At 40.7% G+C, this 14,892-nt stretch overlaps 1 protein-coding gene across 1 annotated transcript; it reads left to right on the top strand.

The window, feature by feature from the left end:
• The first annotated feature begins 454 nt into the window (after positions 1-454).
• wnt3a (wingless-type MMTV integration site family, member 3A) lies at positions 455-12,429 on the top strand. Its single transcript, XM_070844548.1, has 4 exons — positions 455-525; positions 5,773-6,014; positions 11,592-11,857; positions 11,950-12,429. The coding sequence occupies exons 1-4, from the start codon at positions 455-457 to the stop codon at positions 12,427-12,429; spliced, it is 1,059 nt and encodes a 352-aa protein (XP_070700649.1).
• Positions 12,430-14,892: the final 2,463 nt, after the last annotated feature.

Genomic DNA, 14,892 nt, shown 5'->3' with positions numbered 1-14,892 from the left:
GGGGTTCCGATGTCTATTTAAAACCCCTCAGACCCTCCCTCTGTCCTTTAAACAACATTATATATCACACACACTGCATGCTAATGCGACCAATTCTCAATGAGCACTAAAACACATCTTAAAATTAGCTCTTTCTGCTGTCTGAGTTCAAACTGCCTGACTAGGCAACAGAGGGAACATATCATCAGAATTCCCCCTTTGGCAATACCTGCTGATTGGGTCCTAAAAAAGCAAGCAGCTTTTAACTTTTAATATTTGGCTCCCGAGTTCTGCCACGAGTAGTCGCGAAGGATAGATTCCCCCTCAGGTTTTCCTTTTTTTTTTTTTAGGATAGAAATAAAAATCCATCAGAGCAGATTTGTTCGTTTTTTTTGTTTTTCCAGTTAAATTCTCAGTGCGCGTGTGAGCGCGCATGTAGGCTTTTCTGCTGGAGAAGTTTTGCGAAACTTTAAGGATGATATACCTTGGATGTTTCCTGCTGCTCTGTGGGCTGACGCATGTCATGGCAAGTTATCCCATCTGGTGGTAAGTTTGATTTTCATTATATCCCGAACAAACGGCGGCATGTTTTTTTTAAAAAAAGTAAAGAAGGCGATGTGGTGATTCACCTCTGTGTGTGTGTATGTGTGTGTGTGTGTTTGTGTGTGTGTGTGTTTGAGAGTCTATAGATCTGATTTCGCTCTCTGACAGCAGCGGAACATTTAGGTGCACTGATGGGGGGGGGGAAAAGTTGCTCCAGTTTAATTTTCAGACGTCTGCTATGAGTGTTAACTGTCTGAGGTTGCAAAAGGTGGCTTGAGATAGCCAGAGGAGTGTAATTCAGAGAGATACAAACACACGTGAGTAAATGAAGTTTTTCACTTAAAAACTCCAAAACTCCAGAACAGAACATCGTGGAAACCAAAATTAAGTGAAGAAAAAACACGCTTCTGTCTCAATTCTGTGTTTCTGAGCCCGATATTTGCAGCATGAACGATGCAATTTGACTGAGAGCAACTTTCATATCCAGGTTGCAGCAGGTGCAAAGTTTGTGTGCTTGAAAGTGTGTGTGTGTGTGTGCGTGAGTGTGCGTGAGCGTCACATTCGTGTGCGTGTGCGTGTGTGTGTGTAGGGGGGTGTCAAAGTGGCACAGATGAAGTTTGAAATCTTGCCCTGGGTTTAACCTCCATGCTTGAGACAAACTGATAATGTAGCACATACTACATATATATTCTTTTTGTAACTGATATTATTGATAATAACTCTATTAGAAAAAATCTGGACAACATTAGAAATAAGATCATTGACTTTTTTCAGACCCTTCTTTCATTTTTAACTAAGCATAACTGAGGGCTTGATGTCAATATACCAAATTCTCCACGGTTTGAGGTGCAGTAGCAGTATCAGCTGTAACGATATCTGGGTATGCATAACTCAGTCCACCATGGAATAATGCTGCACTTCTGCAGCATTAAAGACTCACAACACTTTCTGTCTTGCATTTTCTTTCCCCCCGTGGTCACACACGAAGCACAGAGTCGTTGCAGAGCATGCACTAATGAGATAGTTAATTAATGCTGCAGTAGCCCAATTATTCCTTCTATTTTACAAAACTTATGAGTGATGCTTATTCGCACTATTTTCTTCTTCTGAAGCTGTTCAGTGTTCATGCAGCTACACACAAAAATCACAAATACCTTTTTTTAGTGCAGAACAAACAAATGGTGTATGGTTTATAATAAATCTTTCAATATTTAAGGTTGCTTAGGTTTTGGTTCTACCCTGATCTACTTCCCTTAATGGGTCCCCTGGTGGTAATACTGATGAGAAACTAATTACACGCACAGCTGGAGGGAAATCCTGATGTAACAGCGGTCCTCTGGACTGAGAGGTGGAAAGAGAAACTGACCAAAAATGAATGGTTTACCAGCTCACTTGATGTTCAGTATGTTTCTTTCAATGACATGTGTTTTATCATCAGATATGAGCATGTTTTTAACTTTTTTTTATTGGATGCCAGTGTGTACAATGCCTTGTTGTAACCCTGCTCATTTGACACACATTGGTGGCAGCTGTGACTCAGAGGTGGAGCACCAACCACAGAATCAGCAGTTTAATCCCTGGCTCCTCCAGTCCACATGTCAAAGTGTTCTTGGGCAAGACGCTGAGCCCGAAGCTTCAACCTGTGAGTGTGTGTTTGAATGATTAGCTTCCTCCTGATGGCAAATTGGCAACTGTCCATCAGTGTATGAATGAGTGAATGTGAATGTAGTGTTACAGTGAAATTTGAGGAGGGAAAGTAGAAAAACTAGAAAGGTGCTTTACAAGTAAAGTCCATGTGCACGTTGGCAAGGAACGGCCTCCATAAGAGCTTTTTTTTGTTTTTGTTAGTTCTTCTTTGTGGTGCCAGTTATGAATGACACAATGAAAGGCAGGTTTCCATTCTGTCATAACAAAAGCAGCAAGTCGAGAACTAACTTCTGTGATGATGGTTTGATTTTGGCGGGTGGGTCAGGCCTTTGAGCATAACTAAAGAAGCAAAAAGATAAACGTAACAGGAGCAACTTTGCTGGATAACTCCCATCAATCAACAAACAGTGTTTGACTGCAGAAGTAGCACATGAAGACACTTTGAGTTAAACATTCTTGACGTAATGCTTTTCTTTGCAAGACCACTGATGTATTTTTTTGTGTCATGGCAACTCATCCCAAGTCAAATAGCGAGGTTCCTTTTGGATTACACTCAATATGCCTGCATTGTCTCAAACAGCATGTCAGCTATCTGAGAGCCATCGCTTCTGTGAAAAGCAACCTGTGATGTTTCGCTGACAGACTCTGCTGAAGTTGGCTTCAAGTGGCCATCAGAGCTGCATCACACTCAGCCTCTGTGCCACAGCAGTCTCTGGGAGTAGGGATATGCTTTAAGACAGGTTCATGTCTGTCTCTTCTCGACCTGCCATGACATAGCCTGGCTACACCCGCCACCCCACCACCCCCTTCCCTAGTCCACCCCACCTTAGAAGATAAATACCTGGAGGTGAAAGCTTGCCGCACATTCCTTTTCCCAAACATATTCTCTTGATGTCAAAGTCGGCTCCAAGGCCTCAGGGCCCACGAGTAAAGTGGTAATTCTAAGGTACCCTGCTTGGGCTTGCTGAAATATGCATTAAACCTGTGCTGGATACGCTTAGATGATAGGGGGAAAGTCTGCACTGAGACAAAAATTTAATGTGATATATGTTTTGCTTAAGTATTTTATTCATAAGAGTTTTCACTAAAGTGTTCAATTGACAACATCGACTTAAGCAGTGTTGGTGAATCCTTTTCTTACAATGAATATCTGTTTCTTGATGTCAGGAGGATACATGGATTTAAAATACGTGGATTAAGTAGGAATTTGAAAAATTGAAGGCAAGAGCACTCAAAATTTCTGTTTAAATTTTTCTTAGAGCTGGTTTCCAACTACACTGCTCTTTATGCAATAGCGTCTTTAAAAGATTATAAATCATCCCTGGTGGAACATGCCCTGCCTCCTCTCTCAGGCCATTTCCTAACACAGGAAGAGGTGGCATGGATTACTCAGCCCCGCTGAGACAGACACAGTGAGTGGAGCAACCTAAGCACATTGACTCATGATGGTTTTGTGTGAAATGGTTTCAGGTAGATGGCCCACCAGAAATGCATGCATGCAAGTGTAATAAGGCTCATCACAGAATCTGACCAAGAGGAAACTCAGCTCTTATTCCTACCTTCATAAGAGCTAATATGAGCTTTATTTTGTGCTGTTTCCTGCCGTTGAGATGCATTTGGTGCTCATTCACTTACGCAACTGTCTTTGTTAATGATGGAGTTGATGAAAATGTCATGGAAAACTCAGACACACCACTTTTTTTTCTGTGGAGGAAAAGGAAGCAGAAGAGTTTCAAGACCAGACTAACAGGGAACAACCACTAAAATAAAAAATGCAGGCCTGCAGCGCTTGAATGATGAATTGCTGTACATGGTTTTCTTAGCATTTCAGCTCTGTTTGTTGTCCGTGTTAGTGGCAAACCAAAAGTCTGCACTAGTTTGGGATGTGGACTCAGGTTTCTGCTGGGAATGATGTGCTTCAGGGTATATGGACTGACAAGGGCCAAAGAGGTGTCAGTTTGTAATAGGAGTGCCCTTGTTTACCGATGGATGTTGCAGACAAATTGCACACAAATGTCAACTTGCCATTGCTCGCTTACTGGATGTCTCATTTATGATTAACTAGAACGGTCTCGTCTATAGAAATTAGGCGAGATATTGTGTTATAACCCTCGTGACACATAACTCTGACATTTGCTTGGGGGATATAACAGAGGTTCACTCACCAGCTCAGTCGATGGCTCACACACACCTCCACAACTGACGAAAAACATTAACGAGTAATATTGAAAATGACTTCAGACTTATAATTGAGGTATTCAAGGTCACCAGAAGTTGTCAGCCAGGGGTCAGGAGATCCTTCCGTGGGCTGTGAGGTTTTAAAGAAAGTAGCCTGAGGCCAATGTCAGGATTTTTGGTAATCTTGTTGTGATCAGCAATTAGTCCTTGAACAACCATGAACAGGTCAGCGGATAGTGAGCTAACTGAGCGGCAAAAGTGTGCACACCTGCTCAGGCTCTGCCTTTGTGCAAAAGTTACAGTAACTGCTATCAAGCCCATATCACTCAGGGGAGTATCAGCAGAATGCTGCTGCCAATGTTTGGTCTTTAATAGACAGTTGAGGTGAAATGAAGACTTGTCTGGCTTGCCAACAAGCTACTTTGTAGCTACTCTGCAGAGCATTTGCCAAAGATAATAGGAACTCTGCTATTAAATAATCAAGTAGTCAAAATATTGATTTTGGTGACACTTCAATAAAAACTGAACATCTCAGGTCAGCAGGTCATGCAGTAATAGAAAAAATAGTATTAGTTTATCTAAATTACATAAATGCTCAAGCAACCATTATATATGTCCTTTAATAAAGAGCTTAACACGCACATTAAAGCCATTATCCACCTTTATATGCATGGAATAAGCCAATAAGGCTTTCTGTGATGTTAAAATATATCTGACCCATATCTCTGTGTAAGGGTCATGTATAAGCACAGTACAGCAAAATGTGTCTTAAACTGGCTAATTTACATACCAAGAAAAAAACACAACAGATATCCCACTTGTATGATTACTGGTTACTAAAAGTCTTAATTGAGAGGACACAGTAAATAAAGACAGAAAGACAGAGAGAAAGCAATAAAGGGAGCGAGACAGAGAGATGTAATCAGTGAACCAAGTTTGCACTTGTTGTATCCCAGAATACCTTCCTCAAAGGAAAAGGGGGGGTTGGGTTTTGTGTTACACTTAATACACTCTCTGAAGTTTCAATGTGGGGTTTGCACTCTTATTAGCTGAAGGCCTGTTAAGTGTGCGGACAGTTAATAACAAGGTGTAGTTTTCCAAGTTGTCAGCTTAAGGTCTATGAAGACCTCTAGATGCATTGTGGACTTTCATCTTAGACAGAAACATTGCCTGCTTCTGTGGTAGCAGGGCTGCAATTTCGGTGCACACAAAGGCCAGGTGTCAGCAGAGAGGGTAGTTGAAGGGATAAAGGATTGATGGTTAATGGTAGCATCGGATACAGCAAGTAAACACACACAATCAAACAATACTCAGACGTAAAATTACACCGCACCTGGAGAGGGAAATTAGTCTCCCACTTGAATGGTGCTAAATTAATAACATAAAGACATGCACTGACAATGCTGACTTCCCCTCTTCTTGTAGGTCACTAGCAGTGGGCCACCAGTACTCATCACTGGGCACTCAACCTATCCTCTGTGGCAGCATCCCAGGTCTGGTTCCCAAGCAGCTGCGTTTCTGCCGGAACTACGTGGAAATCATGCCCAGCGTAGCTGAGGGGGTGAAGATTGGCATCCAGGAGTGCCAGCACCAGTTCAGAGGCCGCCGCTGGAACTGCACCACGGTCAAAGACAATCTGGCCATTTTTGGGCCAGTGTTAGACAAAGGTAATGTCCCACAGCAAGCACATTCGTGTGGATTTTGATACTATGTGCAGTGTGGTCTCCTTAACATCCTCATAGTTGCACACATGACCAGTCTTTGCTACTATTTCTTCATGCAAAGAGTCTGTCAGTGTACCTCAAGCACAGGTCAACAACATTCGAGTTTCAGCTCCCCTGAAAGATTCCTGGTGCATTAATTTGGCACCATTCCTGTTTACTTGGATCATAATTGTGATTCACAGAAGTCAAAGCTATGACAATTATAACAACAACACAAATGTTCTACAGAAATATTCTACCTTACACCCACACTACACTACTTTTATTTTTGTGATGCTGTCTGCCTCTACTGCCCCCAAATTATGTTTCTATATTTCTGCTCTCAATGCCCTCTCCTAAATTCTTAGAAGTTCTTAGCTCCTTAAACCACCTTCAAAAAGGTTAAAACTGAAAAAAATGAAAGTGACTTATTGTATATTTGTGCTGATTAACTCTGCCATTACAATTCTATATCCTCTGCATCTCATATTTGCATTAGAAAAGCTGCACTCCCTGCGTGCATCTTTCACTGTGCTCTTTTATATCCTTGTTTAAATAGACTTTAGGCTGAACAAGCTCTGAACAGCCTGTATCCATGAAATAATGCACACAATTAAGACAAGTGAGTTCTGTCTTGTTGGAGTTTTCTTTAGGAGGGAATCCCCTGTGATTGTTCTGCTGTACAATCCTCTGAAGAGCCGTTACACAAGACTTTAAACAAAGTTATGGAGTTTTCCAAAGTTCATTTTCCAAATAGATTCCCTGATGATGTATGACGAGTTTCAGGCGTGTGCCAATTCTGGTCTAATTAAAGGCTCAGACTGCAGAAATCCCCACTGTACAATACACAAATTGAGTGTAGAGTGTAGAGGATGTTTTTTTTTTTTTTTACATATGTGAAATAGTTTGATTCTGAACTTAAAATTAGATTGATAGTTGTATGACAAGTTGAGTAGTAGCCGTCCTGTCACCTAGTTTGCAAAAGACACTCGGGGTTGGAGGTTAGTCAGGGCAACTGCTTTTAATAAACTCCTGAGCCAGTTGATCGAAGAGGCTTGAGCTCAAGTAGGTGGCTAACGATAGGGGTTCTCAATCTGAGCCCTATTGTGGTATAAAATGCCACCACATCGCTCCCATTGCCACCCCTCCCAGGCCTAAATTGTAGGGGTATGGAGTGAAGAGAGGAGGTAGCTACTGGGCTTTAGTGAATCATTTTGATTGGATTAAGGTCACTGAGGCCCTTAATAATGTGAGAGGTCAAAGTGGCTGGATTAAGTGCCTTTGTCAGAGGCCAAGGAGAGTGACTCAGGGGCTCACAGGCCTTTGATAGGGCTTAGTAGGAGAGGGCTTCCATTTCATTGGATTTGATTGATGCTGGTGTTTGTCTGTGCAACGGGGCCATTGTCCTCACTGGTGTCTGTTTGTCTGCGATTCAGACTGTGGTGTGTCGGTTTCCTCCTGCCTTTTTGGGGGCCGAAGCTGAAAGGAAGAGTAGGTGCCTTTATAGGCTTCAGAGGCTTAGTTCCTATCAGTTAGCCCATCACTCCCCATGTCCTCCTCACCTTCACAGAGGACATTAGAAGTTTGTTTTACAGAGGCGGATTAAGCAGAATACTACAAGAGTGAAAGACAAGCACCATTAGGGAGAAATCTTCAGATTGAGCTGAGAGCTAAAAGAATGTGAGGACTGCATAGAAAATATTTTACAGTTCCTGCTTGCAGGAAAATGCTTTAATCACTTACACAACCTCCTTTCAAATAAATATGAATAAGCATGCCAAATGTGATCATACATTGGCATGACCACACACAAACATTCATCCATCTAAACGCACACTGTCACGCATACTCATACCCAACCTCATGTACCAAAACATAAAAGAGTTAAGTTACTTCTGCCTTTAAAATGGACTCGTGCTTCTTCTTTGTGCATGTTCTCTTTCCTTAACACATGGCCTGATATTCTCTCAGTGTTTCTCTCTCACTCCACACCCCAAATCACGAGCCCTACCTCTAGGCTATGTCTGCGTCAGCACTCATTAATTTACATTAACTAAAGTGTCAAAACATGCACTGCTGGAATTTGCCTGTGATGAAAGGTAATAGAAAGCTGCGCAGGTGTTCTTAGTCCACAGAGCCGATCCCAGAGCTGTTTCGGCATTCTTGGTATTTACAGAACACCTACCTAACTATATGAGTATAATCAGGCTCCAGTTTATGAGTCATATGATAGAATTAGTGAGGGCAACTTTGCTGCAGAGAGTGGACAGTCACAATTTCACAGGTGTTACCACCCACACAGGTATAGACATGCACTATTACTATTCTACATGAAACCATTAAAGTCTCATAGGAAACTCCAGTTATGTAATATGTAAAGCATTTGGATTGAAAAGTTTCATTCTGTTGTACCTCTATCTTATCTAACGTATCTAATATACCAGGAAATCCACCAAATAAATTAACCTAAATCATTAGGTCCCACCAAAATTAAGGTGGAAAAGGTCATGGGATGTGGGTTGCGACCTATGACCTGAGGATGAGAAAGTGTAACTATTTAGGATGAGCTAAGAGGTCTCGGCTTTTCATGAGACGTATGTCTCTCCATGCTGGGGGAGGGAGGCTAGCGCACCAGTATATCATTAACTCTGGGCAAGAAAGAGAGAAGGGGTGTGGTAAATGGAGTTGATGGGGGGACCTTAGCCCCACTCCCTGCTGGGCACTGCTCAGAGCACAATATCTTCGCAACCATGAGATTAAGCAGGAGAAAAAGTGCTTTTCCCCATTCACACGCCCTTTAGATTGTTTTATTAAACCATTTGAATAGGGATTTCCCCGTCTGCCGACAAGCAGGGTCCAGCCAATGCATAGTTCTCTGTTGCTATGACTTAACTTGGTCCCCACTAATCACTGGCTAGGGCAAATTTCATATAAAATATCTGGGGCCATTGTGGGACTAACACAGCGTGACAGTGGCAGCACAATAGGGGATTCAACCCCCCAGCAGGTTGTAGGGACCACTTGGCCTGCCAGGGTCTGGCAAAGTTTGGTGGAGGAGCATTGTCGAAGTGGAATGGAGTAAAAGTGTCCTGAAATACCATAAATTGGTCGTAAAACCAGAGAAAGCTGTGCAACATGTAGACACTGGTGTTTCCAGGTGAAGTAAATGCTATTAAAGGTGTATGTAGCACCCGAATAACACCAAGCATGGCAATGAAGCAGTAGTTTGATTAAAAAAATTAAAAAAAATCAATCAATCAATCAATCTTTTTATCAATCAAAATTGTATTCATATAGCACCATTTCATAACAAGTGTTATCTCAAGATGCTGTCAATAAAGAACAGGCATAGACCAAACTCTTTAATTAAGAGAGAGACCCAATGATTGAAGAATTCAAAATTAAGCATTCAAGAATCCCCACATGAGAAAGCATCAGGTATTAGTCAACAGTGGCGGTATTTTGTTTTTTATTGAGTGGTTAGAGTAGAGTAGAGATTTTGGCAGATAAAAAGAATAGCTTTGGTTAGTGCACAGCATCACCATTGCTTGGCACAGACATTTATATGCATGAATGCAGTTAGCCTATTATCTGATGAATCAACGCCAATCATAGTGATCATGTACTAAACTACAATTTGTTCATGTTTATATTCCCTGTGTGAAACCAACACACTTTATTAAAGAGTGAGGGGCTGTCACAAGACGTCTGTGACCTCAGAGACCTACTTAATGTTTTTTTTCTACGTTAGCCCATCCACTCACACACAGACAGTCCAGGACACATTTAATTTGCCTGATCTTTCTCCTTTGCTCATTCTACACCAAGATAATCCTCTTTTCCTTTTCCATTTTAACTCCTTCACCCCCTTATGCTCTGCAGCATCATTGCCAGTCACGCAGAATGTCTCGTTTCCAAAGCAGTTCCCCAGGGATCCGCTTTGGGTCCACATTTATTTCTTCACACTTTTCATAGATAATGATCAACACTGACACATCAAATTAAATATAATTTCTATGTTGACAATACATTCTTGTTTAGCAGAAAAGAATCCAATAGCAACCCAAATGTAATTAATGTTATAAATATCTTTACGTTTTATATTGATATAGGTCTAACACTTTGGACATAGACTTCACCTCAATCATAACTCCGAAGTTAAGAGCATGAAGCTCACAATCTGTCAATTTTAGATGATGCTTGGTGATGATTATTTATTCCCCTAGACACTATCCTCATACTATGATTTACATCTCATTGCCTTCAGTTGCCTTGATTACAAAGAAAATAATATGATAATGATCTTTGGTGGATATAGTCAGCGGGACTCAAGGAAGTAGAGCAGAAGTGCAGATGTATTGTGAACATTAGTAACCTTGTGCATATACAGTGGTAGTATGAAGTGGGTGGTGAAGGATGCCAGTAGACCTTTTCTCTTGCATCATTGTTTCTAATGCCCTTTAGTCCACAAACTGGTTGGAACCTGCTATAAGGGAGGAGCTCCTACTCCCTTTAGTTTTATACTCCTCCCTTCTGTCTTTTCTTTCTTTCCTTCTGTCGTCTTGTTCTTTAGACAGAAGCATGAACTGCCTCTTTATCTATCCCTCTAACACACACAAACACACACATGCACAGACAATCCTGAATTTCACTATTGATCTTTAACCTTTTCTGTCCATTTCTTTACTCTTTGTGTGTTTATTTCATATTTACACCAGGTGTTTCTACGTTCTTTATCTTGTTCTTATTGTGTCTTTCCTTGTGATTGCATAAGACTGTAGAAGGGTATACATCCAAAGTAACTCCCCTGCCATAATAAAAGTTAAAGTTAACTTAAAGAAGGGAATTTTGAAAAAATAAATAAATATCTCCCCTTGTATAACATTTAAGTGTTGTTCATATCTGGACACAGTCCCTTATCCATATTGTGTCTATGATTTGTCCCCATAGTGTGAGGCAGTTTCCTAACCTTTCAAAAGCTTAATTGAGTCTCTTAATTATAGGCCTGTCAGACTTGTCTCTTCCTCTCATCTCTCTGGAAGATCCTGATCCCTCTGAGTCATCACTTAGCTATGTCAGACAGAGGCACAGAGGCCTTGCTGGCTTTATTCAGAGCCAGGACGATTGATGTCTGTGCTAAATTAACACTGGTACACCTTGTTAGGAATGACCTACACACATGTAGGGAACAATGTAATGGATTCTACAGTATGTATAGTTTGTGTAGTCATTAAGTATAGTTTGTGTAGTCATAATGTTTTGTTGGCTTTTGGGTTGAGAAATATTTGCTTATACAATCATACAAGACCAAACACAAGCAGATATCCATATAAACCAGTGGTGATCTACATTATCTCACAATTCTAGCTACAACTTCTCCGTAACTTTAATCCTGAAAATAATTATTAGCATCAGAAACTCATTACTTATGTGACAATTCATGATCATTTGCTTCTGCAGAGATGTGTCTCTGCAGGATGTTGCTTCAGAGTATTTTTCCAGAGCTCTATGTCTTACATACATCTGAATTTCCCTTTACAGCCACTCGAGAGTCAGCATTTGTTCATGCTATTGCCTCGGCGGGAGTGGCATTTGCAGTGACCCGTGCCTGCGCTGAGGGTTCAGCTACCATCTGCGGATGTGACACACGCCACAAGGGCCCCCCTGGTGAGGGATGGAAGTGGGGTGGCTGCAGCGAGGATGTGGAGTTTGGGAGCATGGTGTCCCGGGAGTTTGCTGACGCGAGGGAGAATCGCCCTGATGCCCGCTCAGCCATGAACCGGCACAACAATGAGGCAGGAAGAATGGTAAGGTTTCTAAAAGCTCTTTTTGCTGATTGTGTTGTAGCATTTTTTTCTACTGTCAGATGTTCAATTAACACACATTTTTTTATCCTTAGTCGCTCAACGACAACATGTTCCTGAAATGTAAGTGCCATGGGCTTTCAGGCAGCTGTGAAGTCAAGACGTGCTGGTGGTCTCAGCCTGACTTCCGCGTTATTGGTGACTACATGAAGGATAAGTATGACAGTGCATCAGAGATGGTGGTGGAGAAACACAAGGAGTCCCGCGGATGGGTAGAGACCCTGAGACCCAAGTACAACTACTTCAAACCCCCAACAGACCACGACCTGGTTTACTATGAAATCTCACCCAACTTCTGTGACCCCAATCCCGAGACCGGCTCCTTTGGCACCCGTGATCGCATCTGCAACCTGACATCCCATGGCATAGACGGGTGTGACCTCCTCTGCTGTGGCAGAGGTCACAACACCAGGACTGAGAAGAGAAAGGAGAAGTGTCACTGTATTTTCCACTGGTGCTGCTATGTCAGCTGTCAGGAGTGTGTGAGAGTCTATGATGTGCATACCTGCAAATAAGGATGTCTGATTCTTTTCTCACCAAAATTTAAAGACTTCAGCAGGCAGAAGAACAAATGCAGTAACTTATCTACAAAACATGAGAGACTGTGAAGCTGTTTGACCTGTCCATGGACTCCAGTGTCAGACATAACGGCTTTGTGTTTTGTGCTGTGATGCCTAAAAAGAGCCAGTCTCTGCCTCAGTCAACTGAAACGGTTGATTAGATGATGACATCATCTACATGAACCCTGATGATGGCGACGATGACAACACTGTTGATATCTGTAGCGATGACGAAAGAGTTTTCATGTACTGACGTAGGAAAGGAGAACTGTTGGCTAATTGACAAACACCATATTGGTGATTTTTTTTCTGTGTTACAAGTAGTTACTTTTGTTGAGAATAGTACAGCACTGCCAATGCTTTCATGTCTGTGGGGAAAACAATGTCACAGTTTCTTCAGTGTTTAGTCATCATTTGTTATTGCCACAAAAAATTATGAACACTTTACATGATCAGACACTCAACAGCATGCATTCTCCTCCTCAACATTATAAGTGTGTGTGTATATCTGAAAACTAACATTATCATTGTATGAATGAGTTTTTTTTTATCTGTAGTGTTAATGTGTTACTGATGTTTGGGTAAGAATGCACTTGCACCTGAGTGAATGTAGTTATTATGCTGCAATGTGTTTACATATTCTCAACTTCTTAAGCTAACAAGTTAATATCTGCTTTAAATAACTAATTTTATCTTGAGAGTAGACATGAGCCACATTAATTGAACATCAACAGAACAAGAAAGTACACGGTCTGCACATTTCCTGAAACACCTGAAAAAACTGGAGGCTTTTTGTTAAGAGTAACAATGCTTTGAAACAACATCAAAAGTTATGACCAAAGACAAGAAAAGAAAAACCCCTGTAAGTCTGCGGCGGTCCAGAGAGCTGTAAACAAATCTGAAAGGTCAGCACTTGTGTCCCATTGAGAAATATGAAGCATGTTCTCCTCTTTTTTATCAGTATTAGCAATGTCTCATGTGACTGGATGTGGGCAAAGCTGTTATTTATAAACGGGATACCCCCACTATATATTTTTTTCATTTACAGACATTTTATATTCTTTTATTTTGATATATGATGAAACAGAGGTAACCTCTGTACACCCTGGTAAAATAAAACACAAATGGCAAACAAACTGCAAACTAAGCTGTATCATATAACCTCTGTGTAATGCAGTGTAATATGCAGTCGTGGTAAAATAATGACCAAAACCTGTGCATGTGATGATTCTCAGCTGTGGCTTCTTGTTCCCCAAACTAAACAGCAAGCAGCATCACTGAAACTATCAATGCTTCCCTTATCTTAATGCTGCTAAGTAAAGATAATATTTGTGTGTATGTGTGTGTGTGTGTGTGTGTTCGTGTGCGTGTGTGTTTGTGTGTATGTGTGTGTCCGTGTATGTTTAGGTCGTTAGGTCTATTTGTGTTGTACGTGTATTCTGGCATGTATTGACTCTTTCTGTGAAAGAAATCTATTATATATATATATAGTTTGGAAAAATGTGAAGTTTCAACTAATTCTTGCATACAGTAATTCCCATTTTAACCAAATAGATCAAAATAGAGTTTATGTTATTTTAGTTGCCTTTGGTATTGTAGTCATGCTAAACATTGGAGCGAAAATGATTCATGTTGCTCTCCCTAAATTTGAGAAGAAATACAATACAGTATTTATTTATTTGGAAAGTGAAACACTACTGAGAGCTGAGACAAGACGTCTAGACAAATAACATAATGTTTATGAAAAATTGTGCGTGCCATCACCGATCGCCTCGACCATGGTGAGATGCCACTCATGAATTGTTGTTTACAGCCAATGTAATGCTACGTCTCAGGCATGTATAGTTCTCAGATTTTAATCAAAACTGCCCACCCATGGTACTTCCCCATATTACTTGTCATCCTGACTGAAAACAACAATAAGCAGCCATAACAAGTTTCACATTTTAAGTAATCTTTAATAAACTACACACCAACCATTATCACTACAAAGTCTGTTACTGTGCTTTTATGACTCTACACTTTATATGTGATTCATTGCTTGTGTGGACAATTTGCTTATGTTCTAATTTTTTGTTAAGTCTTTAAATCCAAAGTTTTGTACAAACTAGTTTTCGCATTTTTATGGATTCCTAAAATTGGATGTTTTTTTATAATTATTTATTTCATGCTATGTACATATTAGTAAGTAAAAGTATATATTTGCAGAAATACTTTTGTTTTTGAAACAGTGTTGGACTCATAACACTGTAGCCTTTTTACCTCATGTGTTTTTTTTCACCGACTGCACACAGGTATCATTTGTCCTACTGTCTGTAGTAGATATCTAAAGTTAACTCTGTAACACCAAAATAAAGCAAAATAAACAACCAAACTGTTGTTCTGTTGTGTATGACTGAATTTTTCATTTAATAAATT

Source organism: Pempheris klunzingeri, chromosome 15, assembly GCF_042242105.1.
Source record: "Pempheris klunzingeri isolate RE-2024b chromosome 15, fPemKlu1.hap1, whole genome shotgun sequence".
Taxonomy (NCBI): Eukaryota; Metazoa; Chordata; class Actinopteri; order Acropomatiformes; family Pempheridae; genus Pempheris; species Pempheris klunzingeri.
This window is presented reverse-complemented; position numbering and strand designations above follow the sequence as displayed.

Bases quoted from the DNA above. Each gene is read 5' to 3' on its own strand.
- wnt3a (XM_070844548.1), top strand. From the start codon at position 455: ATGATATACCTTGGATGTTTCCTGCTGCTCTGTGGGCTGACGCATGTC. The intron at 526-5,772 runs GTAAGTTTGATT...CTCTTCTTGTAG, and splicing joins GCAAGTTATCCCATCTGGTG to GTCACTAGCAGTGGGCCACC. The intron at 11,858-11,949 runs GTAAGGTTTCTA...TTTTATCCTTAG, and splicing joins ACAATGAGGCAGGAAGAATG to TCGCTCAACGACAACATGTT.